The following is a 25,562-nucleotide window of genomic DNA, read 5'->3' on the forward strand; positions in this document are numbered from 1 at the left end:
TTGGAAAGAAAGAAGATTTTAACAGTGGGAAACAAGGAAGTAAAGTATGGGACACAGATATCAGAACGCTAGACTGCTGTTACACTACTAGAAGAGGTTGCAGTCATCCATAGCAGAGGCTACCAGAGGGAAATGACCCAGTGACAAAGAGTAATTGGATGGCAGATGCTGCAGTTAAAACCGCTGCTCCTTCTATTCCTGTTTCCAAGCATCTTTGATTCCTGTGCTAACTATCTTGGCACACCCCCCCACATATTCAGAAAAAGGACATCGACTTTGCACCACAGCAGGGGGGCGCACTTAGAAGAGGATGGCTGGTAAAGAACAGCAGATGGATGTGGAATTCTTGCAGAACCAATCCTTTGGTTTTTCCTAGTCAATACAAAGACACTTTTGTGCCTCTTGGATGTACCCTTTTGCAGAACATGTGGCAACAGCCTGTGTAATTTGTGTAGTAAACAATCCTACTTTACCAAGGTATAGTATCTCACTGGACATGCCAAGTCAGGTAATGCCCAAGTTGTGGGTAGACAGAGGGCAGGGATTGACTTTACCTGTGTGGGCTATCTTTTTCCTTGTCTCGAGAGGTTGTTTTCGCTTTACAGAAATGTCAAACCCAAACTTGTATCCATCAGTGACTGGTTAATTATGAGGCTAAAGATGGAGAACTGGGACACCACAACTATGGAGATTGATTGCCCTGACAAAGGCCTGTAAGTATGATTGTCAGCCAACGTAGTGCAGTGGTTAGAGTGCTGGACTAGGACCGGGAAAACCCGAGTCCAAATCCTCATTCAGCCATGATACTTGCTAGGTGACACAGAGCCTTCCACTCAAACGATATGGCCTGCCTCACAGGGTTGTTGTAAGGAGGAAGAACAGGATACAGAAGAGAATGTGAGATGCCACATGGAAACAGGACTTTGTTAGCAATGACTATGCTTGACCTGAAAGGATTTAATGCCTCCTCAAAACCCCAAACTCACAAGTGGGGTGAAAAATGTGAATGCCTTTTTCTTTTTGACTTTATTGCTTTGCTTTTGCCCAGGATTGCTGTTTTGTTCTCATGATCAGAAACCAGCCTACAACACAAGCCACCAAGCCTTAAATGAGGACATCATCCCTGTTCTGGTCTTCGGGGAAGAGGGGCCCAGGGCAAGCAGGGAAACAAAAATATAAAATGGGGGGGGGGAAGAAATTTTTTTTCCAAAAGACCAAATTGAAAATAGCCTCAGGTTTTATCCATCCTTTGTATTATTTGCCTTGAAAACTTGATTTCCTTTTGTGCTGATGGTTAGCACCCAGAGACTTAGTCTCAGGATGCTGTCCCTACATGGTGGGGGAGGGAATTGGCAACTCACTTGCCTGTCTTTCTCTCAAGTAAACAGGTTTGCAACCAACAGTGCCTTGAACTGTCTTTCCAAGAAGGATTGGTCCTCCCCAGATTGAAGGAATACCTGGATCCATCGCCAGAATGTGATCCCAAGGGAGTCTCCATCAACAGTGACCCAGGAAAACTAACCAGCAGCAGCAGCAGCAGCTACCAGAGGGCAGTCCCTATCTGCAGTTCCAGCCCAACCCAATGGTGACAGGACGTTCATCTGCTACCCTGTCCTGTGTTCAAAGAAGAGGGCCTAATGCACAGTTCATCTTCCTGCTCCTAAGTGCTGTAGGAGAGGAATAGACAACAAACAAGCAAGCCAAATTGTTCACTTTTCTCTGGAGTCATACATGCAACAGCATTTCCCTAAGCTGTGAAGCCCTGGAACCATCCTACCTGGGTAAGATACCTTGCCAAGGACACTATTTCAAATTCTGCCAAAGACACTATTTCAGATTCAGAGAACATCCAGGATAGCCAAAATCCTGCAACGTTTTACAAGAGCATTTGGTTCTCAACTGAAGGACTAAAATGTTTTTCTTACCAAGGACTTTTAGATTTTGAATTCTAAAGCTCTCCATGGCTTCCTTTTTGGCCATGACAGACTTTAGAGGACACTAAGGGGGGTGGGAGTTGATGATTTACACCACTTTCTTATATTACTTTCTTGTAACGACTATGCGCTATCATTATGTTGAAAACCCTGCTATCTCTTGTGCTGTGATGACATGGACCTCACTTGTTTCACTTACATATTGTGCCAATCATCTCATTGTTTTCAACCAAAGCATTTACCTGAAAGTCTGCACCTATCCCCAAGTGACTGGTCCCTTTTGTGCTCTAAAACATTAAGCCATCCCAAGCTTTACCTGCTAATTTTATGGACACTTGTATTTAATCAATGTGGTTGTACATGACTTGTCATTGCTATCGCTTTCCACAAGCTGATAACCCATTAATTGCCAGAAGCACCTGGTTCCACATTGCTAGACTGTTATTGTTACTTATTTGGGATAAAGATGGGTTAAAACAATGTTGCTTGCTATAAGTTGTATGATCTTTATATGTACACCTTACTGTTATGTATAAAACTTTTTTCTGTATCAAATCATGCCAGATATGGGTGGTTAAGGATATGTGTGGGTGATGTATAGAATTATAATAATTATGTTTGTAGCTCTAGGATGTTGTATGCAATGTATCTAGTTTTATTGCCATACGTACAGCCCATTCAGCACCTACTATTTCTGTAATGCTTAAGGCATCCCAAAACCACATATATCCCAAATCCTTTAGCTACACAAAACACAGAACTATATTTCCTTTTATATTTCCAAGATTAGAAGTTTATGTGTTAGAAAAGAACTTTTATTAATATTTCCAACAGTTAGAACTTTCATTTAACTAATATGGAAAGCCTATTGATTGATGGGCAAGGAAGGTGATTCTAGTTATAGCATGTATTTCCTTTTATTGCTAATCACATGTTGCTGCTTATAACATATTCCAGCTTTAATCCAAGTGTTTATGAGAACCTTTAAACCTTGCCATAATGTAAGACCCATATATATAGCTGTACCCTTACAAACCCATATATCCTGAAGATTCAGGATGATACAGTATTTCAGGGGGGAATTGATGTGTTTTAGAAAACCAAAGCAACTCCATTTTACTTAGAAAACCTAATTCTAACTTAAAGTAACCCCAGCCCAGCCCAGCTCGGCTCAGAGCCATCAAGGCCTCTCATGATCAACGTCATTATCTCTCTCCACTAAAAAGTATCTAAAGAAACTTGGTTCTCACAGGACAGTTTAGAAAACAGGATGTAACCAAATAAGGAGTGATCACCAGATGAACAATGAATCATTCGCATGCGTACTAGATACTTAGTCCACCATTTTGTTGCCACGTATGCTATGTCTGGGGTGTCAGCATCATTCAGATTGTTTGTATAAATGTAAGATGCACCTATAACCAATTTGTATTCAATGCAGAGCGATAGCCCATTGATTTACCTTGCTATCTGCAGTAGCAATTAAATACCTCTAATTGATTCCCACTGAGTCTGTTTGATTGGCTAAAAGGCGGACCCAGGGACGAACCGGTATTCACATCAGTACCATAAAGACTTCTGCACGTGCCTCAGGCCGCTTTGAAGCAAATTGTGCCCATTAGGCAATTCTCTCCAAACCACGGCAGTTATAGCAGCAATGACCTGTGCCCTAAACATTACGGATGCATTGTATGCATCCAGAAAGGAGTTCTCAGTTAGCAGTAGCAAGCAAAATATAAAGGAGGCTATTCATATGCGTGTGCAAAACCGGTTTTGCACGATTGTGTGAACTACCAGGATCGGGCTTGATCCCGGCGGCAAAACCGTCGATGGAGCCTCCCTTGAAAATGAGGATAAGGAAGCGGGCGATACCTTAATTCCGTTTTCCAGATCTTCTTTCAGCTGCTGCTGCAAGCAGCCACAGCTAGCAGACTCGGGGCTGTGTGTCCCCATAATGCACTGCACACTCATGCGATGCATTGTTTGAGCCACAGGGGGCGACGCGTCCCGGCACCCCCAACCCTTGGAGCTGCCAGCACGGATGAGCAAAGAGGTACCTTTTCAAAGTGGTGATTCTCTTTATTGAGCAGGGGGTGAGTAACCGGCCCTGTTCAGCCCCAGCACAGGACCTCCAGTGACTGTTGCTGGGGTCTCTCTTATGTTTCTTTTTAGATTGTGAGCCCTTTGGGGACAGGGAGCCATCTTGTTTATTTATTTGTTATTTCTCTGTGCAAACTGCCCTGCCATTTTTGGAAGGGCAGTATAGAAATCGAATTAATAATAATGATGATGATAGTGATGATGATGTCATGCTGCCCGTGAGAAAGTGCTCAAACAAAACACAAAAAGAGGAACAGCACAAAAGTGAAAGAGTTTTGGCAAAGCCAAAAGATATAAGAGCATAATGGGTACAGGTCCTTGCTCTAGGTCTGCAGGGGGCCCTTGGCAGGCACCTGTCATAGAGGGGCCTGCCATACACCCCCACCATAAGAGGAACACAAGAAGCTGCCGTATGGGTCATATAGCAGTCAAACCAATTCAGACCATATAGTTCAGGATTGTCTACCCAGGCTGGCAGCAGCCTCTCCAAAGTGGCAGGCAGGAGTCTCTCTGCCCTATTTGGAGATGCCGCCAAGGAGGGGACGTAGGACCTTCTGCATGCAAGCAGGCAGGTGCTCTTCCCAGAGCGGCCCCATCCCCGAAGCAGAACATTTTACAGGGCTCCCACTTGTAGTCTCCCGTTCAAAAGCAAACCAGGGCAGACCCTGCTTAGCAAAAGGAACCATTCATGCTTGCTCGTGTCTCCTCACCACAAGAGTGGAAGACTGCCATTCCTGGAAGACTGTCAGCAGCAGGAACAGATTGGAGCTAGCAGCTGCTGTTCTCTGTGTTCTTTTTTAGACCGTGCCCCACGTAGCCTTGTGTCGGCATGCCACGGAGCACTGCAGTGACAAGTGGGGCACCGCGGAGGAAACAACTAGAATGCTACCACTACATTCAGTTCCTTTCCAATCATTTCCATCGCCAACATTTCTCACTGAAACAGTCTAAAAGGTACGGAGTGTCTTGAAAGCATCTCCAATATACTCGACTACTGTTTTCGCAATTCCTCTTCTACGCCCTCCCCCTTTTCATAACCAGTCCAGCAGGAAGGGAGGTGTGCCCTAGGACAAAGAGGCAGCAGTGGAGAGGCAGGGTGCCACAAAGAAGGTACAGGAGAAGGACGACACTGCCTCACTTTTTGTTCTTCTGCTTAAGAACAGCTCTGCTGGATCAGGCCCAAGGAAATCTCTCTAGTCCAGCATCCTGTTTCCCACAGTGGCCCACCAGATGCCTCTGAGAAGCCCACAGGCAAGAGATCAGGACATGCCCGCTCTCCTGCTGTTGCTCACCTGCAACTGGTATTTAGAAGCATCTTACCTCTGAGGTGGCCTACAGCCACCAGACTAATAACCCTGCCCTCCAGGAAGTTGTCGAAGCCCCTTTTAAAGCCATTCAAGCTGGTGGCCATCGCCACATCTCGTGGCAGAGGAACCTATGAAGCTGCCATATACTGAGTCAGAAAATTGGACTATCTAGCTCAGGATTGTCTTCACAGACTGGCAGTGGCTTCTCCAAAGTTGCAGGCAGGAGTCTCTCTCAGCCCTCTCTTGGAGATGCTGCCAGGGAGGGAACTTGGAGCCTTCTGCTCTTCCTAGAGCGGCCCCATCCACTGAGGGGAATATCTTACACTCCTAGTCTCCCATTCATATGCAACCAGGGTGGACCCTGCTTAGCCAAGGAGACACGTCATACTTGCTACCAGAGAATTCCATAGGTTACTTATGCACTGTGTAGAAAATTACTTCCTTTTTCAAAAGGAGAGGAGAGCTGGTCTTGTGGTAGCAAGCATGACTTGTCCCATTCGCTAAGCAGGATCCACCCTGGTTACATATGAAAGGGAGACTCCATGTGTAAGCACTGGAAGCGATTCCCCTGAGGGGATGAGGCTGCTCTGGGAAGAGCGTCTAGGTTCCAAGTTCCTTCCCTGGCAGCATCTCCAAGATAGGGCTGAGAGAGATTCCTGCCTGCAACCTTGGAGAAGCTGCTGCCAGTCTGTGTAGACAATCCCAAGCTAGATGTACCTATGGTCTGACTCAGTATATGGCAGCTTCCTACGTTCCTATGTTCTAAACTTCCTGTCAATAAGTTTCATGGGATAATTTTGTAGACCTCTGTCATGTCATCTTTTTTTCTAAATTAAAACCTTTAACGTTATTGGGTGTGGTTAATCTTCTCCTTCACTTTGCCATGAAACTTGTCCTTTCAGATTGTTGCATTTATATTGATTTTGAGTGTGGGCTGTTGGTTTTTAAATTTTATTTCCACATTATATTTTTCTTGTTTGCATTTGCATCTATTGGAAGTCACTTGGTGCTTCTTTTAATAGGGAAAGGTATAGCAAAGACAGATATTTTAAAATGAATAAATACAGCCTACAGAAGATAGAACAGAGAGACTTCAGTGTTAGAATGGAACGTGTGTCCCCGTGAAATGTGTTAGAATGGAATGTGTGTCCCTGTGAAATTTTAGGAGGTAAGCCTACTGATGGAAATTTGAACTGGCCGAGGACAGGAAATACCATAAAGGCAGAGATTGCAGCAGTTGAGAAAACCACACCCAATAATGTAGACCGAAACAAAGCATCTCACCAGAAAATAGAAGCCACAGGCCAGAGCAAAGACAGACACAGGCTATTAGGCTAATGAGTAGCAAGGTTCCAGCAAGCCTGCCCAACTAAACAAGATTATTGTATCACGCTTTAAATTTTCCAGTCATTGTCAATTTCATATCCTTTGTCTAGTAATAGCAGGGCAATTTGATTGGAGCTTCTCTTCTCAGGAAGCTGACCTTCTCCTTAAAAACATAGACAAGCTGCCCAGCTGCGTCCAGAGCCCATGTCAAATATGGGGGCATTCCTACTGAACAAACAGGGAGGTCATTCACACAATCAAGAACGGTGTTCTACCTGGGTTTGTGAGCTGTGGAAGCTGCCATATACTGAGTCAGACAATCGGTCCACCTAGCTCATTATTGTCAATCCAGACTGGCAGCGGCTTTTCCGAGTTTGCAGGCAGGAGTCTCTCTCAGCCCTATCTTGGAGATGCTGCCAGGTAGAGAACTTGGAATCTCGATGCTCCTCCTAGAGTGGCTCCATCCCCTGAGGGGAAGATCTTCCAGTGCTCACACTTCTAGAGGTCATTCACACAATCAAAACCTGTGTTCTACACAGGTTTGGGAGCTTTATGTGCTCCCAATTTTCGGTTGTGTGGAAGCAAGGTAGGAGCAAAACCTGGGTAGAAGTGACTGTGTGAATAGCTACCCAGGTTTCCCCCTTACCTTGCTTCCACACAACTGAAAATTGGGAGCACACAAAGCTCCCAAACCTGTGTAGAACACAGGTTTTGATTGTGTGAATGACCTCAGGGTTTTCTTCCTCAGAGTAAAAGGAAGTGGGGAATATGACAGAAAGCCCCTCTTCCTGTCCAGTTCTTCTCCCACTCCAAACTTTTTCCTAGCGATGTTATTGGACTTCAACTCCCATAATCGCCAGCCCCAGTGGCCTTTGGCTGGAGATTATGGGAGTTGAAGTCCAATAACATCTGAGGACCCAACGTTGAGAATCCCTGCACCAAACCATGCATGAGCGCCTTGCCTGGCAATGAAAGAAGTAAGCAGCCAGCCACTGGACATCTGGGTGAGATTAGGTGGCTGGGCCTAATTCTCCTGGGGAGGTAAAGCAGTTGACATTTGGGTTGCCATGATGGCTGAGTTTGAGACCCCACTAGGCCAGGGGTCTCAACTCTGGCCCTCCTGCAGATATTGGTCTGCAAGTCCATCATCACTGGCCATTGTGATGAGGGAGAGGAACATAGGAACTTATATTGAATCAGACTATTGGTCTATCTAGCTCAGTATTGTCTGCTCGGACTATATCTACCTGGAGATGCTGCCAGGGAGTGAACCTGGGACCTCCTGCATGAAAAGCAGACACTCTACTACTGAGCATCCTTCTTGACATATAATCTTACAGCAAACAGTGCTCACATGGATCCCGAATACAAACCAAGGCAAAGCGTGCTTAGCAAAGCTGACAGTTCATGATCGCTACTGCAAGATTGGCTTTTCCATCCCAATGAGGAGAGTTCATTGGAGGAGGTGAGCTGGTCTTGGGGTAGGAAGCATGACTTATCCTCTTTGCTAAGCAGGGTCCACCCTGGTTTGCATTTGAATGGGAAACTCTGGCACGCTGTAAAATATTCCCCTCAGGGGATGGGGCGAGTCTGGGAAGAGAAGGAGGTTTCAAGTTCCCTCCCTGGCAGCATCTCCAAGATCGGGCTGAGAGAGATTCCTGCCTGCAACCTCGGAGAAGCCGCTGCCAATCTGTGTGGACAATCCTGAGCTAGATCGACCAAGAGTCTGACTCAGTAGAAGGCAGCTTCCTATGTTCCTGTGGATGATGGATTGTGAGCCCTTTGGGGACAGGGATTCATCTGTTTTATTTATTATTTCTCTCTGTAAACTGCCCTGAGCCATTTTTGGAAGGGCGGTATAGAAATCAATCAATCAATCAATCAATCAATCAAATAAATAAATATAGTTCCATCATCCCACAGAGATGCAGTTTGAGACCTGGCAAGGCAAGAGAAGACAGGCAAAGAAAACTCACACTTCGTGCCCACATTTCAATAGCTTTTTACGTAGATTATAGAAAAGGGTGCTACTGCAATGTCTCTTTGTCTGCTTCCTCCATCGTTTATAGTGCACTGCACTGGAAAAATGCATTTGTTTTAAAAAGGGTATTTTTAAACAACTGCCCGATCAAAAACAACATGTTTGTGCAGGAATCCGAAATGACCACTTGAAGATTCTGCTTCTGAAGTTTCAGCTGAGACAAAGGTACGGCTGTAAGACTTATCAGTTTGCAACAGTTGGGGATGGTTTCAGCATCTCACAGCTTGTGGAAATGCAGAGAACGGCAAAACATGAGCCACCCAAAAGCGGTATTGCACAAGCGACTGTCTCTAGCTGTCCTGCGTGAAGCAATGCCCACATGCCAGCCAATCTCGGCTATTCACTTCAAACAGGCCCAGCCGGTCTTGTGGTTATTAATGCCAACAACGTACTATAAATACTGAATTTATCAGATCCAAACTTTGCAGGAAGCACGGCCTTCTCCTTTCAGCTTCCCTGGAAAAGCAGCCCGCTTCCTTGATGTTTCAGCAATGCTCTAAAAGGGCATGTTCCTCCCAGCCGCCAAGGATCCAGAGAGCCCCATTTCCATCCTTGCTAACATCTGCAAATCTCAATGTCACGAGGTTGTTCTTATGCACAGGCCAGAGTGGGCTAACGAAGCCAAGCCAGGACTTGCCTGCACATGAGAACCGCTGGGATCAAGCCTGATCCTCGTGGCGCCTTGGAGGCAAACCTGCCAAACCAGCCACCCTCTTAACTGGGGTTAGACCCATTTGCTTGAACGCCCGCACATCCGGGTGCACGATTTCTGCATCCAGACCAGCAACAATCATTGTCTGCGGGAAGGCAGGCTTTTCAAGGCTCCCTCCCTGCTCTCCCTCATGGGAACCGAGGCCGCTACCATATACTGAGGCTATTCTCATGCGCGCTGCAAACCAGGATAAGGGTTTCCACCACACGTGTGAACTGCCGGGAGCTGTGTGGCCCAGGAGGTGGCACGCCCACTTAATTCTGCCCCCCATGAGGTAAGCAAAGCAAGCGTTCTGCTAACCCCGTTTCTCTGATCATGTGTTGCCGCAGCTGCGGCAACTCACATGGAGTCCCTCTACCAGGAGGCTACAACAAGCCTCAGGGGTGGGTGGGTCCAAAGAATGCCCTTTATTCTGGGACTTGTGGGGGCCAGGAACCCCCGATCCCCACTGCCCCAACCAACTCCATCGTGGAGCCAATCTGGCCACCCAGGGTGAGAACTGGTCTTGTGGTAGCAAGAATGACTGGTCCCCTTAGCTAAGCAGGGTCTACCATGGTTGCATATGAAAGGGAGACTTGATGTGTGAGCACTGGAAGAGATTTCCACTCTGGGAGGAGCATCTAGGTCCCAAGTTCCCTCTCTGGCAGCATCTCCAAGATAGGCTCTCCACATGAGCAGTGTGGAGAGCAGGAAGGGGTTTTGTGGGGAGAGCGGGCTTGACCCACTCTCGCATTACACAAGCAGGCATAGTAACATAGGAAGCTGCCATATACTGAGTCAGACCATCGGTCAATCTAGCTCAGTATTGTCTTCACAGACTGGCAGCGGCTTCTCCAAGGTGGCAGGCAGGAATCTCAGCCCTATCTTGGAGATGCTGCCAGGGAGGGAAGTGGGAACCTTCTGTTCCTCCCAGAGTGGCCCCATTATTCCCTGAGGGGAATCTCTTCCAGTGCACACACTTCTAGTCTCCCATTCATATGCAACCAGGGTGGACACTGCTTAGCTAAGGGGACAATTCATGCTTGTTGCCACCAGACCAGCTCTCCGCTTTGGTGGTCAGAACAGAAAAAACCAAAAAAACCAAAAACCTTTTTGTTTTGATGTAAACCGCCCTGAGCCATTTTTGGAAAGGCAATCAAACAATCAATCAATCAATCAAATAAATAAAATACTGAGCTAGATGGACCAGGGGCCTGGCTTGATATAAGGAAGCTTTGCCAGGAGCACCTGAACTCAATTTAAAACCTTGATGCGGGGCGCTTCCCAGATTAGACCCTGCAACGGGGTCACGGCGAATCTCTGAAGTGTGCTTCCACACTTCCTGTTTTGTGACACCGCAGTCCCTTCACTGACAGCAGGGTGCTGTTCAGATTTCCAGTGCCTTGTTTCGAATTAATCACTGTGGTATAGTGCTATAACGTTGTCTATCCGCCGTTAAAAAGTTGCTGTTTGAGGGGGTTGTTAGTTTTTGCGAGACTGCTCCCCCTGCTGGGCGCTTTGCTATTTACACTGTAAATGCGACTTGCCTGAACGGGAGCATTTTGCCACTGTTGAGAGGCTAATCTGGAAAGTGCCCTGGAGAAAGGACTGGGGAAACCCTTTGCCGGCCAACATCTTGAAGAGTTGCAGTCAGTCAGTGCAAACAATACTGAACCCGATCGACTAACAAACCCCTTGGAGCATTAGAGCAGTGGGGTTCTCAACTTGGGAGCTTCCAGATGTTGCTGAATCACAACTCTCATCACCCCCAACCATGAGAAATGGTAGCCGGTGCTGATGGGAGTTTAGTTCAGCAAACATCTGGAGCCTGCGCAGGTTGGGAAGCCCACCGCGGTAGAGAAGTGGGAGGAATCTTCTTGCACGTGCATCACAAGCTCGGCTCTTTGATTGACTTTCAGTTTATCTAAGATGGGATGTCGGAGAACAAAGTCATGAGTGCGGGAAGGAAGGAAACCAACCGCCATTCCAAAACTGAAGAGTTGATAGGCTGGGCTTTCTAGTTTGGTGGGAAATCTAAACATCCGCCACAGTTCTTCTTACCTGTCCTTGTAGCAGTCTAACAGGATGTCATGGACATTTTTGGTATACTGGTAACTACTTAATTAGCCTGTTTGCATGCCACCGAATGTGGATCCAGTCTAGCGTCACGGTGCTGGGACATCTCATTAGCTTCATAACCATTTGCACCCAGAAGGAACATCAGAACTTACCTGATGAATGGCACCCCGGCAAGGGCTGGAGCGCTGTTCTTGCATGAACGCTGGACTTTGCTAAGCAGTGTTCACCTGGGTTTACATTTAGATGGGTGACTACATTTGAGAACTCTCTACTGTAAGACTCCCTTAGCGGCTGGGGCTCAGTGGAAGAGCCCCTGTTTTGCACGCAGAAGGTCCCAGGTTCAATCCCAGGTGGCATCTCCAGATAGGCCTGGGAAAGGCCCTGCCTGCAACTTTGGAGAACTGCTGCCAGTCAGAGCAGACTCAGATGGACCAAAAAGCCCTTGGAACATTTGAAAAATGAGCTAGATGGACCCATGTTATAAGAAGCTCTCCAGGTTCCAGCTGTTACATGGAAAGTAGGCGTTGTAAGCCAAACCTGGACAGATGAGACTATTCAGACTTCCCACAGAGACTGGCAGATTAAGTTGGAGAGTATCAGAGACACCCAGGTCTCTTGTCAGAGTTTTTCCTTACCCCCTTCATGATTCCCACGCATTGTACTCCCCTGAATTTATTTCCTGAACGGCACACACATTTGGCTGATTCTAGGGAGAGCTCGTCTTGTGGCCGCAAGCCTCAATTGCCTCCTTTGCTAAGCAGGGTCCACCCTGGATTGCATTTGAATGGGAGGCGACATGTGTCAGCACTGGAAGATATCCCTTAGGGGATGGGAAGAGCACCTGACTGCTTGCATGCAGAAGGTTCCAAGTTCCCTCCCTGGCAGCATCTCCAGATAAGGCTGGGAGAGACTCCTGCCCACAACCTTGGAGAAGCCACTGCCAGTCTGTGTCGACAATCCTGAGCTAAATGGACCAATGGTCTGACTCGGTAGAAGTCAGCTTCCTATGTTCCAACTATGCTCCAGTTTCCTCTTACAGAATGTAGAAGAAGCATCTGAGAAATTGCTTAGATGGAACCCCCCTAATTCTTTCCCAGCTGCCATTTCATGAACCTGAACTTCTCTTTCAAATTTTGCTGGGGAGAAACTTCAGGTCCAACCGATGGCAAATGGGATGTGTAGCCAGGACCTCAGTGGAGTACACAAAGGACATTTTACGGATTGCATCACTCCCAGCAAAGCACTCACCAGAAAGCTGCTCAGGAGGTCCATCATCTTTCCCAAGCGGTGCTCTTTCCACCAGTCAAGGCAAGCTTGGCATACATCCAGAGCTCGGGGCCGTCTTGGGGAGGAGGTCTTCTGCAGCCAGATGCCTGTCCGACCCTCCACCCAGCCCATCCTCTGCCCCCAAACCTCTCCTTGTTAATGTTTCTCTAAAGGAGGCATCAGAGACTGGCTGTTGCACAGGTCGTGGGTGTGCCCAAACACCCAAAACTGGTTGTGCAGGAAATAGGCTTCCCTATCACAAAGCAGAGCAGAGCACAGCAAGGGTTCTCCTCCCCACTTTCCCCTCCACCACCAAGTTTGGAATGGGATCAAAGCCATAAGGACATATCTAGTCCAGCATCCTGGTTCACATGGTGGCCCACCAGATGCCTCTGGGAAGCCCACAGGCAAGAGACAGAGGCATGCCCTCTCTCCTGCTGTTGCTTCCCTATTGAGAGGCATCCTGCCTCTGAGGCTGGAGGTGGCCTATAGCCACCAGCCATGGATAGACCTGTCCTCCATGAAGACCTCTGATAGACCTGTCCTCCTCCACAGTCACCCTGTGATGTTCATGCTACCATTATGCTAAGTGTATGTCACATCTGGAAGAGCAGAGAGAGTGGGAGGGAGGGAGAGCAGGCGTGTGTGTGTGTGTGTGTGTGTGCGCGCTTGCTTGCTATATACAGTTACAATTTAATAAAAGGAATGGGGATGGGCAAAAGCAATGGGGGAGGGGCATAATTTTGTAGGATCTGAGAGGTAAAAACATACTTGGCAATGTTAGGGAGCAGTACCAATGGGGGCGCAGAAGGTCCTGGGTTCAATCCCTGGCAGCATTTCCAGGTAGGGTTGGGAAAGACCCATCCAGGTCTGACTCATAGGAACGGAGTCAGACCACTGGTTGTCTACACTGATTGGCATTGACTCTACAAAATTCAGGGATGGGGTCTTTCCCACCTTCCCAGGAGATGCTGCCAGGGATTGCTGCTGCATCGCCCTGTTCAGGAGCTAAGCCACGTTCCCCACGTCCGATGTCAGACACGGGGTGTGTGTCGGGGCTGCGAGGCATGGCCCTTGAGGGGCGGTGGCCTGGGATCTTTGAACTTTGTCGCTCAATGGCTCTGCCCCTGCTCACTACCACAAGACCATGTGCAGAGAGAACTGCTGCCAGTCAGTGTAGGCAATACTGAGTTCTCTGGGCCAAGGGTCTGACTTGGTCCAGGAGGCAGCTGCACCCACAGCTTAGTGGCCCCCCCTTCAGCCTCATCGGGTAGAGAGAAAAACCCCGGTCTCCCTTTTGATAGGATGCAGCTGCATTTTGCCAGCCCACAGAGCCAAGCACTTTGCGATGCTGAGAATGATGGTACTTCCAACACAAAGATCAGCAAATTCAATGTGGCAGATTCAGTGGGCTGCAGGGCTCTTGGGAGGGTGCCTGGGAGAAGCCCTCGTCACGGCTAGTCCGTGGTGACAGGTTGTTGAAAAAAGTAACCTAGTTTTCACCTCCCTGCATGTTGCTTTTGCATCAAACCAGGCTCCCAGAATCGAGTTCTTAGCATGCACATGATCTCATGATCTCCCCCCAAAATGCATGCATCCGCTGTCCCAGATGCATGCATCCGTCTCGCGGTAATCCCAGGACCTAGCAAGAAGGCCCAGCGGTCACACCCAAAGAGGCCAAAAAATCAGCTAGCAAGAAGGCACCGAGGCCTCAAAAGCCTCTTGCCTCCACCAGGCTTCTGAAAAACCAGAACAAAAAAGCACAGCGCCAGCTCAGAGCGCCTTGATATTTTCCTAGGTGCTTCGGGCAAAACAAACAGGTGACTGAGCCCAGAGTGTTGGAAGAAGGCAGAGAGGAAGGAGTCTCTGCAAAGCGCGGATGAGAAGCTCCCTTCTTTGAAGAAGAGGGGCAGAGAGGCGGGGAGGGACGTTTTCTCCACAAGGAAAGGGGTTGATAGATAGATAGATAGATAGAACGGGGTTGAGCTGGAGGGTAGAGACAAGTTCTCTCTCTCTCATCATTTGTTTGTTTGTTTATTTATTTATTTCCCATTTATAGCCTGCTCTTCCTCCAAGGAGTCTAGTGCGGCTCCTTGGAGGATCCAATTATAATATATAAGACTTTATTCAATTTACTTGTTTCAAACACCAGGACGAGTGAATTTCCAACCACCCTCCCTACGCTGATGTTAAGCTATGCAAACTGATCCTGATGTGCTAGATACTGAGGCTTGGAGTAACGTTTAAGCTGGCAGTGAGTACAAAGTCGAATCGAAATCATCAGGAATATTCAAAGCATAACTAACTTTGAAATTAACCTCCTAAAGGCCCTGGGATGCGACACCCGCCGATCCATTCTCATTGGAGCTGAGCTTCCCTCAAACATTTCCTGCATGGAAGAAACCCCGAAAGTCTCATAAACCAGAACGGAGTCCAGAACAGAGGCTCAGAAACACACGCTTAGAATCCAGCAACACGGCACCTCTGAGACACGATGCCTAATGGGTAGAGCATTTGGGAGTCAGAAACCCTCCCTGGCCCCAGTGAACACACCCACACACCCTTCTGCCAACTCCGACCCTAGAGAACATGGGTAAAGTGGAGATGGATGCCGCTGAATGCCCGGCGCAGGAGATTTTAGCTTCCTGCCTGTTTTTAAAATTGTGCTTTGAGTCTTCAGACCAGGGCAGATTTAAATAAGTAAGTAGTTGTTAAAATAGTTTCCTCCAGCACACACAACATCGTCTTGAAATGTATGGGGAATAATAAAAAGAAAAAAAACAGCCGTTCAGAGGCGGCGAGATGCATCAGCTTCCCTTTATGGAAGATCATTAAAGTTTTCCATCAAAAACATCATTAAAGCCACAGAGAAAAAGAGAGAGAAAGAAAACCCACCACCCGGCAACAGTATGCTGGGATTAGTTTGTTTTGTGTTAAATTAGTTTGGGATTAGTTTGTTTTATTTAAAATAAAGAGGGCAATATAACCGTATGCACAGACACTCACGCCTCATCTGCACTCGGCTCCTAGGATTCATCGGGACGGTCTCAAAGAGTATGTAATTGGGTTGCAGCAAGATCAAACTCTTTGGAGACCGCCGTGGGTGTGTGTGTGCTGCAGTGTTCTCTCTCTCTTTTTCTCTCACACACATGTGCATGACACAACATCATTTGAACAGGGGCCAAATGTTATTGTTTGTTTTCGTGCTTTTGTGTCTCTGGAAACAAATGATAGCAACAAAAATGCACCCTCGATACAGCACCTATGGAAACCACTGCAGGCAGCAACAGAGATGTTCTGGCTCTATTCAGGCATTCACTTGGGCACCAATAAATGTGTGGAGAGGTCCTGCAGTGCCTCTATTTTGAGGTGTGGGTTGTTTTTTTGAGGGGCGGGGACAATAATCCCAAAGCCGCAAGGACACACACACAGACAGGTCATGACTAAGCCATGAAATGACTTAAGGTAGTCATGACTGACTTGTCTTGTTGATTTCAATGGTCATGACTCCCTTAGACCCCCTCCCCACCTCCACCCCCAGAAACCCGTGGTTGGAGGCTCCATCATGAGGGACCCATGCTCCAAGAATCTGTCTCATCTCCTTTCAGTGGCACCTGTTCTGGTGGCCATCATCCCATCATTATAAGCATAAAGATTACAAAGGTCTTTCACGCGACCAAATGGGAAGGAACTGGGCAGGGAAGACAGGATCCTACCAACCTGGGAGCCCCTTTGGAGCTCCTTTGCTTGTGGTCCCACATGACTGGTGCAGCGGCAGATGCCTGAAGTGGGATCAGGAGGAGGAAGTCCTCCTGAATCCCACAATGCACCACATGCTGCAGGCACCCTGAAAGTGAGGAAAGATGGACTCCCTTCCCCTCCTACTTCACTAAAAAGTGAGATCCTCTACCAGGTAGACACTACCTGGGTCAGCTGGAGGCCTCTCAGTGGCTCAGACAATACAGTCTGCTTGGGTAAACTCCCTCCTAACAAAGCAGCTCATGTGGTGTGAGCGACCTCAATGCTTCATTTTGTCTGTCCCCAATCACCAGACAACCCCAAGTTCCATCATTAAAAGAATCCTCTCTGCTCCACATTCCTAATGCACAGTTGGAGCTACTTCTAGTTCTTTACCCCCTTCAACTAAACGCTTCCAATATTTTAGCCTTCCCACATATGGAAGAGACTGAGGTCATCCATGCAATCAAGAACTGTCTTCTACCCGGTTTGGGATCTGTGGGCGCTCCCGGTTTTCGGTTGTGTGGAAGCAAAGTAGGAGGAAAACCTGGGTAGAAGTCATTGTAGGGGTAGCTGGGTTGCTCTTCCTCCTCCCTTGCTTCCACACCATCACTTCTACCCAGGTTTTTGATTGTGTGAATGTCCTCTCCGACTCCTTGAGATTGCCTTTTTTCTGAATCCATTGCACAAACCTTGATTGTGTCCAGTTGCTTTCCCCCAGTTTTTTTAAAAAAACGAAACCAACTTCTGTAAGGGAGAGGAACCATCCAGATCAACATTTTCGCTTGAGTTCAGCCCCAGGCGGCAACCTCCGTCAATGGCTGTCCTGTGCAGGAAGGAATAAACTTGGCGCCTCAGATATATTTGTCTTCCGGCATCTGGTTAAGCAAACTGGGTTACTGGCACCTGGTTCTAACCTGGATCAACAAGTTTGGTTAGCCTTGCCCTTTCATGCCACTGATGGTACACTTCTCTAGGCCGCCCAAGGCATTCTCTTGCCCTTCCAATGCCCTATGAGAGAGCTGACGAGAATTCCTGGCAGTGCTAGACAGAGACGGTACGTCTCGAGCATGGAAATCAAAATATGCCCTCTGGGTCTAAGTTGAATAAACTTATAAATTGAATATCCATGTGGTTTTCTTGGTAAAATACAGGAGTGGTTTACCATTGCCTTCTCCCGCACAGTATGCAATGGAGGAAGAAACATCAATGACCGGCGCTATGCTGATGACACCACTCTGGTAGCTGGGAATGTGGATGATCTGCAAAATCTAGTAATGAAAGTCAAGGAGCACAGTGAAAGAACGGGACTACGACTAAAGTAAAGAAGACTAAAGTAATGACAATGGGTACAGCAACCAGCCTCAGTATTGATAATGAAGACACTTAAGTGGTGGATAGCTTCTGCCTTTTAGGATCAACCATCAACAGTCAAGGACTGAGCAGTCAAGAAATACGCCACAGACTAGCACTTGGGAGGGTTGCAATGAAGGCTTTGGGAAGGATAGTGAGATGCCATTTCTACACCTACAAAGGTTAGAATCATTGGGACAATGGTTTTTCCTGTGACACTCTATGGATGTGAAAGCTGAAGAAGCAAGATAGAAAAAGCACTGATGCTTTTGAACTTGGGTGCTGGAGAAGACTTTTGAGGAGACCATGGACAGCCAGGAAAACAAACCAGTAGATCCTAGAACAAATCAATCCAGAATTTTCACTTGAGGCATAAATGACCAGGCTCAAACGCTCATACTTTGGACACATTATGTAAAGACCCAGCTTCCTTGAGAAGTCCATCATGCTGGGGAAAATTGAAGGCAAGAGAAGAAGAGGACAACCAGCAGCAAGGTGGATGGACTCAATTACGACAACAATGAATGCACCACTGAGAGATCTTCAAGGCCAAGTTGAAGAAGATCATCCTGGAGAGAATCTATCTATGTGGTTGCTAAGAGTCGACACTGACTTGACAGCACTTAATCAATCAATCATTCAACTGAATAAATACACACCATAGCTCTCTTTCAGGAGAAACAGAAGGTGTCTTTGTGGTGTTTATTTTATTTACAAATAGACCACCAGAGCATAGTCCAGACAAAAAGCTACTCCTGCTTCAGATCCACACAAAGAGCAATCAGAACTCTAAGGAGGCTTCGGCATCAGCTGTCTTGATGCTAACTTGAGCATCCCAACACTCACTCCAAATGCCAACAGAAAACTATGCCAGACTGTTTCTGTCCATCCCTTCCCACTAGATAGAGAGCATGGCCTCCAAAATGATAATATTCCAAAATGCAGAGACTGTTTCATCAAGAGAACATCTGCCATTCGCTCCCTTCAATCAATATTCTTGTGGAATGTTTCCTGAGCATCAGGTTGGATCTCAAGGTCTGGCATGTGAAAACATTGTTGGATGTGAGCATCCTGTTTTCTGTAATGGCCAACCAGATGCCTGTAGAGCCTGTAGTCAACAAGTAGGGTCTAAAGCAAACACCCCTCCCCAGTTGTATATCCCTAGTATCTGATACACTGATTTCCTCTGGAAATGGAGGTTCAGTTCATATCATGGCTAATACAAACAACTTTGCTACATCAGAGTGATTATATTCAGTGGCATACTACTTCTGAACATGATAGACATAGTCATAATGACCACTAGCCACTGGGGCGATGTAGAAACTGTCTGCACTACAATAAACCTAGTCCTGGTGTGGGGGCATGCATCCTGGGACATTTTATTCGTGCATGGTAACAAATTCCAGGCCAGGAATTGTGTGGCTTGGTGTGGGGACAGGCAATACAGCCGCTCTACTGAAGGTCTGGGTGACTGGATGGGAGACCACCTATGAACCTCATGCCTTGGGTTCTTTGCCATTGAAGGCAGGTAGGATGTAAGTTGAATAACCACACACACAAATAAATAATTAAGCCTAGAGGCTCTAGGGCCAGATTAGCCATTCCCATTGGTTTGCACTCACCAGCGGCAGGGCTGGCAGGCGACACACACCTGTGGAAAAAGCTTCCATGTCTCAGCTACCTGTGCAGGTCAGGTTTGGCTTACATATTAACCACTTGCTGGAGCGTCCAGGTCATAATTACGGCCTCTTTCCTTGTCCTCCTTGAATTGTATGAAATATGCCTCCATTCTTTTTGCCTCGGTTTCAGTGGCACGTTGAAAGCCCATGCTGGTGCTAGAAGATGCTGTCGCCAGAGTTTGGGCAGCCAGCTGCAATGAAACAGGACACTCTCTGGTGCCCAACAAGAACCAAAACCAAAGCGGTGGCCCCAAAGCTCTAGAGACTCGGGCATGGCAGCATTCATGAGGTCACGCTACAGCCAACCCTTTCTATGTCCACATCCACGGGAGCAACTGAGCTTAATTAACTGGCCAGTTCACTGAAGGAAGGTGGCCTTCCAGCAAACTCTTTCTTTCTAAAAGAAACACAAGGAGGTAGGACTACAGTGGTTTGAGAAGCCCACAGGCAACAGGTAAGGGCATGCCCTCTCTCCTGCAACTGGAATTTAGAGCCATCTTGCTGCTGAGGCTGGAGGTGCCTCATCCAAGCTAGTGGCCATCACATCCCCTGGCAGAGAATTCCATAGATTAATGATGTGTGGTGTGAAATGGCGAGCCATCCACAGGTGTGAAACTGAAAGGGGCATGTTGGTGAATCTGAGTGGAGGGCCAGTTCTTCACAGAAGCCCCCTGAGTGATGTGAGATGACAACACAACGTCGTCGTAAGGGAGTCTTCTGGGAAAGAAAAATGCAATGACTTGCATTGGGTCCCGCTTCACTGTTGAAAGTCTTGAAGCACTTGGAAAAGAAGAGTCTCCAATTCTTTCCCAGAATGGGTGTATATATAATTTGGAGAATTATTCTCACTCATTCTGGGAAAGAATTGGAGAATATGCTTTTCCGTTTGGGCCCAAATGCCTCCAGCTTTGGTTCCCTTTCTATGTGCCACTTCTGTATGCTTAGGCTGCAGAAGCTCCCCCTGACCACATTTCTCTCTCTTGAAGACCACCAGCATTTGTGGAAATACCAGAGTCCCTTGGATCTGGCATCAAATCTAAAAGAACAAAGGTAGCCCACAGGGATGTGCACGGATCCGGCAGCGGGTAGCTCGAAGGTGGAGGGGGGGTACCTTTAAGGACTGGGGAGGGTGCACTTACCCCCACCCCGCACATTTCCCCCACCGGCGCTGTAATGTAAAAGGGTCCAGCGGGGCAGCAGTGTACCTCTCTGCTGGCCTGTTGCCTCCGTGGACCGGAAGTGACCAGAAGTACCTGGCATGTGTGTACATGTTGTACATGCGTGCTGGGTACTTCCAGTCCAAGGAGGCAATGGGCCAGCAGGGAGGTACGCTGCCACCCCTCTGGGGGAAATGCATGGGAGGGGAAGTGCACCCTCCCCAGTCCTTAAAGGTATCTCCCCACCTTCGAACCGGTCGAACCGCTGGTCTTCCGAACCTGTTCAGGACCTCCCCAGTCCTTAAAGGTATCCCCCCCCACCTTCGAACCGGTCAAACCGCCAGTCTTCCGAACAGGTTCGTGTACATCCCTAGTAGCCCAGGCTTACCTTTACAATCTGAGTCAAAGGCCCCAACACAGGTCCCCAGGGTTCAGAGCTGCAGGTAGCGACAGAGGTCAGGACTCCATGAATGAGCCACACACAGGGATCTAACAGCAGAACCTGTGCTGAATGTACTGAAGGGAATTCAGCAAAGGAAAGGGAACGAATGCTGCCCTCCTTCTGCCTCCATGGTAGGGAGCCAGCAGGTCTGCCTTAAAATAAACCTTCAGGTAGGCAATGTGTGATTAGCTTAATGCGATAAGAAGCCCAGAGAACTCGAAGGTGGCTGGCAAAAAGTGGCAACCAACGCCCTGCCAGAATGAACTGAACCTTCCCAAGGCTGACAATGCCGTTCATTATTATGCCCAATTATTTATTCTGCAGCAGCCAGAAAGGTGTGAGGCGCTACCCCACTGGGAAACAATTACATACTGTCTTTGCTTTCAGACTAGAGGCAGAAGAGAGACAATTAGGGAGGGCCATGCAAATTTTTGTGGGGTTTGGTTTCCCATTGTGAATGAGGCTCTTTTGGGGCAGGGGCGTAGGGCTTTTCCTGAAAAAGCAGCACTCACTTGAGCGTGGGGTATGAGTGTGTGTGCGTGTGTGACTTTTTGCTTGTAAAAACAGAGTTTCCCCTTGGCCTGCCAAGCTGAAGGAGAAGGAATGGAATTGTGCAAGCCCAAGGATCCCAGTATCTGTGGGTCAAGCCATTTCAAAGCCAGTGGACTGTCTTCTACTCTAACGTCCGTCTGCTCATTCTAAAATACTGCCAAAATGGGGGGTGGGGCTTTTCTAGGCCCCTCCCCCCTGTTTCAGTTCACCCCAGATGAAAGAAAGGGTGGATCATAACATGGGTAAAGTAGGCGAAAGAGGAGAGGATGGAGAAAAGGCAATATTTTCTGGCTTGTTCTAGCTGTATGCATGTTCCCTAAGGAGTACTCCAACTCTCGGGCAACATCTGAGGTTGTGTCCCAAAGCGAGATATGTGGCAGTTAACTCAGGATATCCACCAAGTACTGCAGATCAGTCCCAAGTTCAAATCTCACCTCTGCCCAGAGTGAACCCACTTTGCCTTACGGAAGCCACCCCCACCTGCTAGTCAGGGAAAACATAACAACAGATTACAAGTTAATCTTTGAAATTTGTAGATTACTTTAGAGTGCTACCTAGTGCCAGGAGGCAGGGAAAGGGTGAAGAGGACCCTTGGCCACGCTTCTGCTCCTGATGGCAGCCTCCAAGGATAAAAACGTTCATCATGTTTCATTGGGTCCTCACTGTTATGTAAGAAGGCTATTCTCACAACATTGAAGTGGTGGATAGACACTGAAGTGGTGGATAGCTTCTGCCTTTTAGGACTGACCATCAACAGTCAAGGATCAAGCAGTCAAGAAATACGCCACAGACTAGCACTTGGGAGGGTTGCAATGAAGGCCTTGGAAAGCCGTGACGTGTCTACACCTACAAAGATCAGAATTGTTCGGATTATGGTTTTCCCCGTGACACACTATGGACGCAAAAGCTGGATTTTGAAGAAGCAAGATAGAAAAAGTATTGACGCTTTTGAACTTGGGTGCTGGAAAGGCTTTTGAGGCTATCATGGACAGCCAGGAAAACAAACCAATGGATCATAGAACACATCAATCCAGAATTTCACTCGAGGCACAAATGACCAGGCTCAAACTATCATACTTTGGACACATTATGCGAAAATTCAGCTCCCTTGAGAAGTCCATAATGCTGGGGAAAGTTGAAGGCAAGAGAAGAAGAGGACGGCCAGCCGCAAGGTTGATGGACTCGATGACGACAGTAATGAATGCACCACGGAGAGACCTTAAAGGCCAAGTTGGAAAAGATCATCCTGGAGAGAATCTATCTATGTGGTCGCCAAGAGGTGACACCGACGTGATGGCACTTAATCCAACCCTCCCTCCCTCCCCCCATTTATCTTACCCAGTTCCTTCAGCTTCATAGAACCCAAAACCTGAATTTCAGGAGGGTGTCAATTACCAGCAGGGCCTTTTCTACTGTGGCACCCCAGTGTTCTCCCAAAACATATTTGCCTCGTGCCTCCTTTGATAATCCTTCAGATGTCCAGTAAAAGAAACCTTTTACTATCACTTCTCCCTCCATTTCAATCCTTTGGATTTTATTGCCAGCACGGCTGATTTCCAGTTATGAAATCATATATTTAATCTCTTTCTATTATTTTTCATTTCAGTTTGCAACCTGCTTGGAGGCAGGCCATTTGCAGAAAGCCAGATAAATTAATAACGAGATTAAAACACACGAACGAAGTGTGTGTGTAGGGGGAACAACTGATCTCCCCCCTTCCCACGCTATAACCCAGTCCCAGATTTTCCATTCCTGCACTATGCAGTTCTCTTCTAATCCATTTTCAGTGACGGAGGTGAGCAATTTCTGGAGTGACTAGGCCATAGTAACATCCTCTCTTCATCCAGAATGAAAGACAGCAGAACGGGTGGCACAGGAGAGACGAAACCATCCCCTTTCGCCTAGCAAACCCCAACGATTTTCCACAACATTTCCAGACACCTTCCAGCTACCATAGGTATTTGTCAAGTTGCCTGCTATTGAGATACACCATGCATCTATCTGGCCCACTATGAGGTCATCCACAGCATCAAAAACTGTGTTCTACCTGGGTTTGGGAGCAGTGTTGCTCCCAATTTTCAGTTGTGTGGAAGCAAGGCAAGAGGAATATCTGGGTGGAAATGATTACTTGGAAGCAAAGGAGGAGGAAAACCTACCCACACTAGACCACACTGGACACTGGACCTCTTAGCAAAGAATGAAACCTCCATATCCAAGGGCAGAATACCTCAGCTTACCAGATGTTGGGGACAAACCGCAGGGATGGGCATGCACCATCAGTGAACAGAATATTAGGTTTCATGTCCTTTTGTTCTGAGCCAGCCAGACTATGCTTTACAGCCTTGGGGGACGGAATGGATCAGGAGCAATCGGATGCTACACGGCTCCAGATGCGTGGCTTTGGAAAATGGTGTCGCGTGGCTGCAAGCAAGAGATCAGAAGAACCCTTTCCCCGCTCCCTTGAATGTGGCTCCACACCTAAGCAGAACACCCTACATTTAGGGTCATGCACATCCCAAACGCATCACAAAAAGCGACTTACCTTCATGCTGGGCGGGGCAGTCAGCGGTGGAGACAAGGGCCTCTCCTGGGCTGCCACATCCGTGCTGTTCAGCCCCTCCTGCTTCCTGCAAGGCAAGAGGACCAACGTCAGCATTTGTGTTTCCAGCCATTTCTAGGGTTGGGGCAGGATCCAAAAAGGAGGGGGGGGACTCTTTCGAGGATGCTGCATCTTCGCCATCCGTTTTTAAGAGCCATATGTTGGCGGTGGGGTGGGTGGGTGGGAAGCAAGAGAGAGAGAAGAGCTCTTGAGATTCCAAATTGCCTTTTCCAGGTGAGCACCTAGAAAAGGGGTGAAGACCTCCCATTGGGTCTCCACCCACCACAAAGCCCTCACCTACGGCGTGAGCTGCAGGTAAAATCCATCCCAGGTAATTTCTACCACTGGGGTGGCTGAGAGTTCGATATATAGAGCGGGGTGGTGGTGGTGTTTCTATGGCAACGGCACTGAAACAAGATTTCCCTCCCCACGTGGCCCGCCCCCCAGTCTCTCTCCATCTGGTCTTATCTATTGACTGTGCAATGTTTGCTCATTTCTCGTCACTCTCGGCGGAAAGGACACGGCGCACGGCAGAAGCAGATGCTGGTCCTGGTTCCGCCACCTTATCACTAGGGAACCGAAAGGGAGTCGCTCTCCGTTTGCCATTTATCGGGGCCCCACAGGCTGAACATGAGAAAAGCCACATTCAGGGGGGACCTTGCGAATTGTCGTCTTTCATTGTGTTTGCCCAGGCTGAGCGAGACAAGCCAGAACCACAATATGACGAGGAGAGCGGGGTGGGATCACCCCACAGTGGTATAAAATTAGAAACGGACACCATTGCCGCTTCTTCAGTCTTCTCATATCAGACTGGACTGCACTGGAGATTCGACTGTAGATCCCTTTAAACAATTGGTGGAGGAAGCTGGGGCCCTTTGTTAATCCCAATTTCTGCTGTCACTCATTATCTCCCATTATTCCGGGGTCTGGGTGAATCGTTGCTTGCTCCTCCTCACTTCGTCAAGTGTCGAGGAGTTCCAGGGACAGCAGTACCAGTTTGGGATGAAGAAAAAAACAAAACGCTAGAGAGGCTGAAGGTGTCTTTGGAATGCTGGCTTGATTTGATAGGGCTGTGCGCAGGAAAACCCCGAGACATTTCACTTGCCATATAGAAGCTCTTTGGGGTTCCAATGAAAATTCTCAGGTGCTTCTCTCTGGGAAGAACCTTGAAATTGCCCTTGAATTTCAACTTGTTGAAGGTTTGGTGAGTCGCTTGGAAAAGAATATTCACAGATGCATTTAATAGAATGGATAGCATAATCCTTTGAAATATTCTCTTCAGTTATAATTAATGC

At 47.7% G+C, this 25,562-nt stretch overlaps 1 protein-coding gene across 9 annotated transcripts in view; it reads right to left on the reverse strand.

Moving 5' to 3' along the window:
• LOC128336014 (rap1 GTPase-activating protein 2) overlaps positions 1–25,562 on the reverse strand; it is a 196,884-nt gene that overhangs the window by 49,398 nt on the left and 121,924 nt on the right. For 7 of the 9 annotated variants that reach the window (XM_053275077.1, XM_053275072.1, XM_053275071.1 and 4 more), the window contains one exon: positions 24,211–24,295. The exons of 1 other annotated variant lie outside the window; for it this stretch is intronic. In XM_053275077.1, the coding sequence (XP_053131052.1) occupies positions 24,211–24,216 (6 nt within the window). In that variant the 5' untranslated portion in view covers positions 24,217–24,295. Of the gene's footprint in view, positions 1–24,210; positions 24,296–24,564; positions 24,593–25,562 lie in introns of those variants that run through there. One more of the 9 variants, XM_053275078.1, reaches the window with a different exon arrangement.

Source organism: Hemicordylus capensis, chromosome 12 (assembly GCF_027244095.1).
Source record: "Hemicordylus capensis ecotype Gifberg chromosome 12, rHemCap1.1.pri, whole genome shotgun sequence".
Taxonomy (NCBI): Eukaryota; Metazoa; Chordata; class Lepidosauria; order Squamata; family Cordylidae; genus Hemicordylus; species Hemicordylus capensis.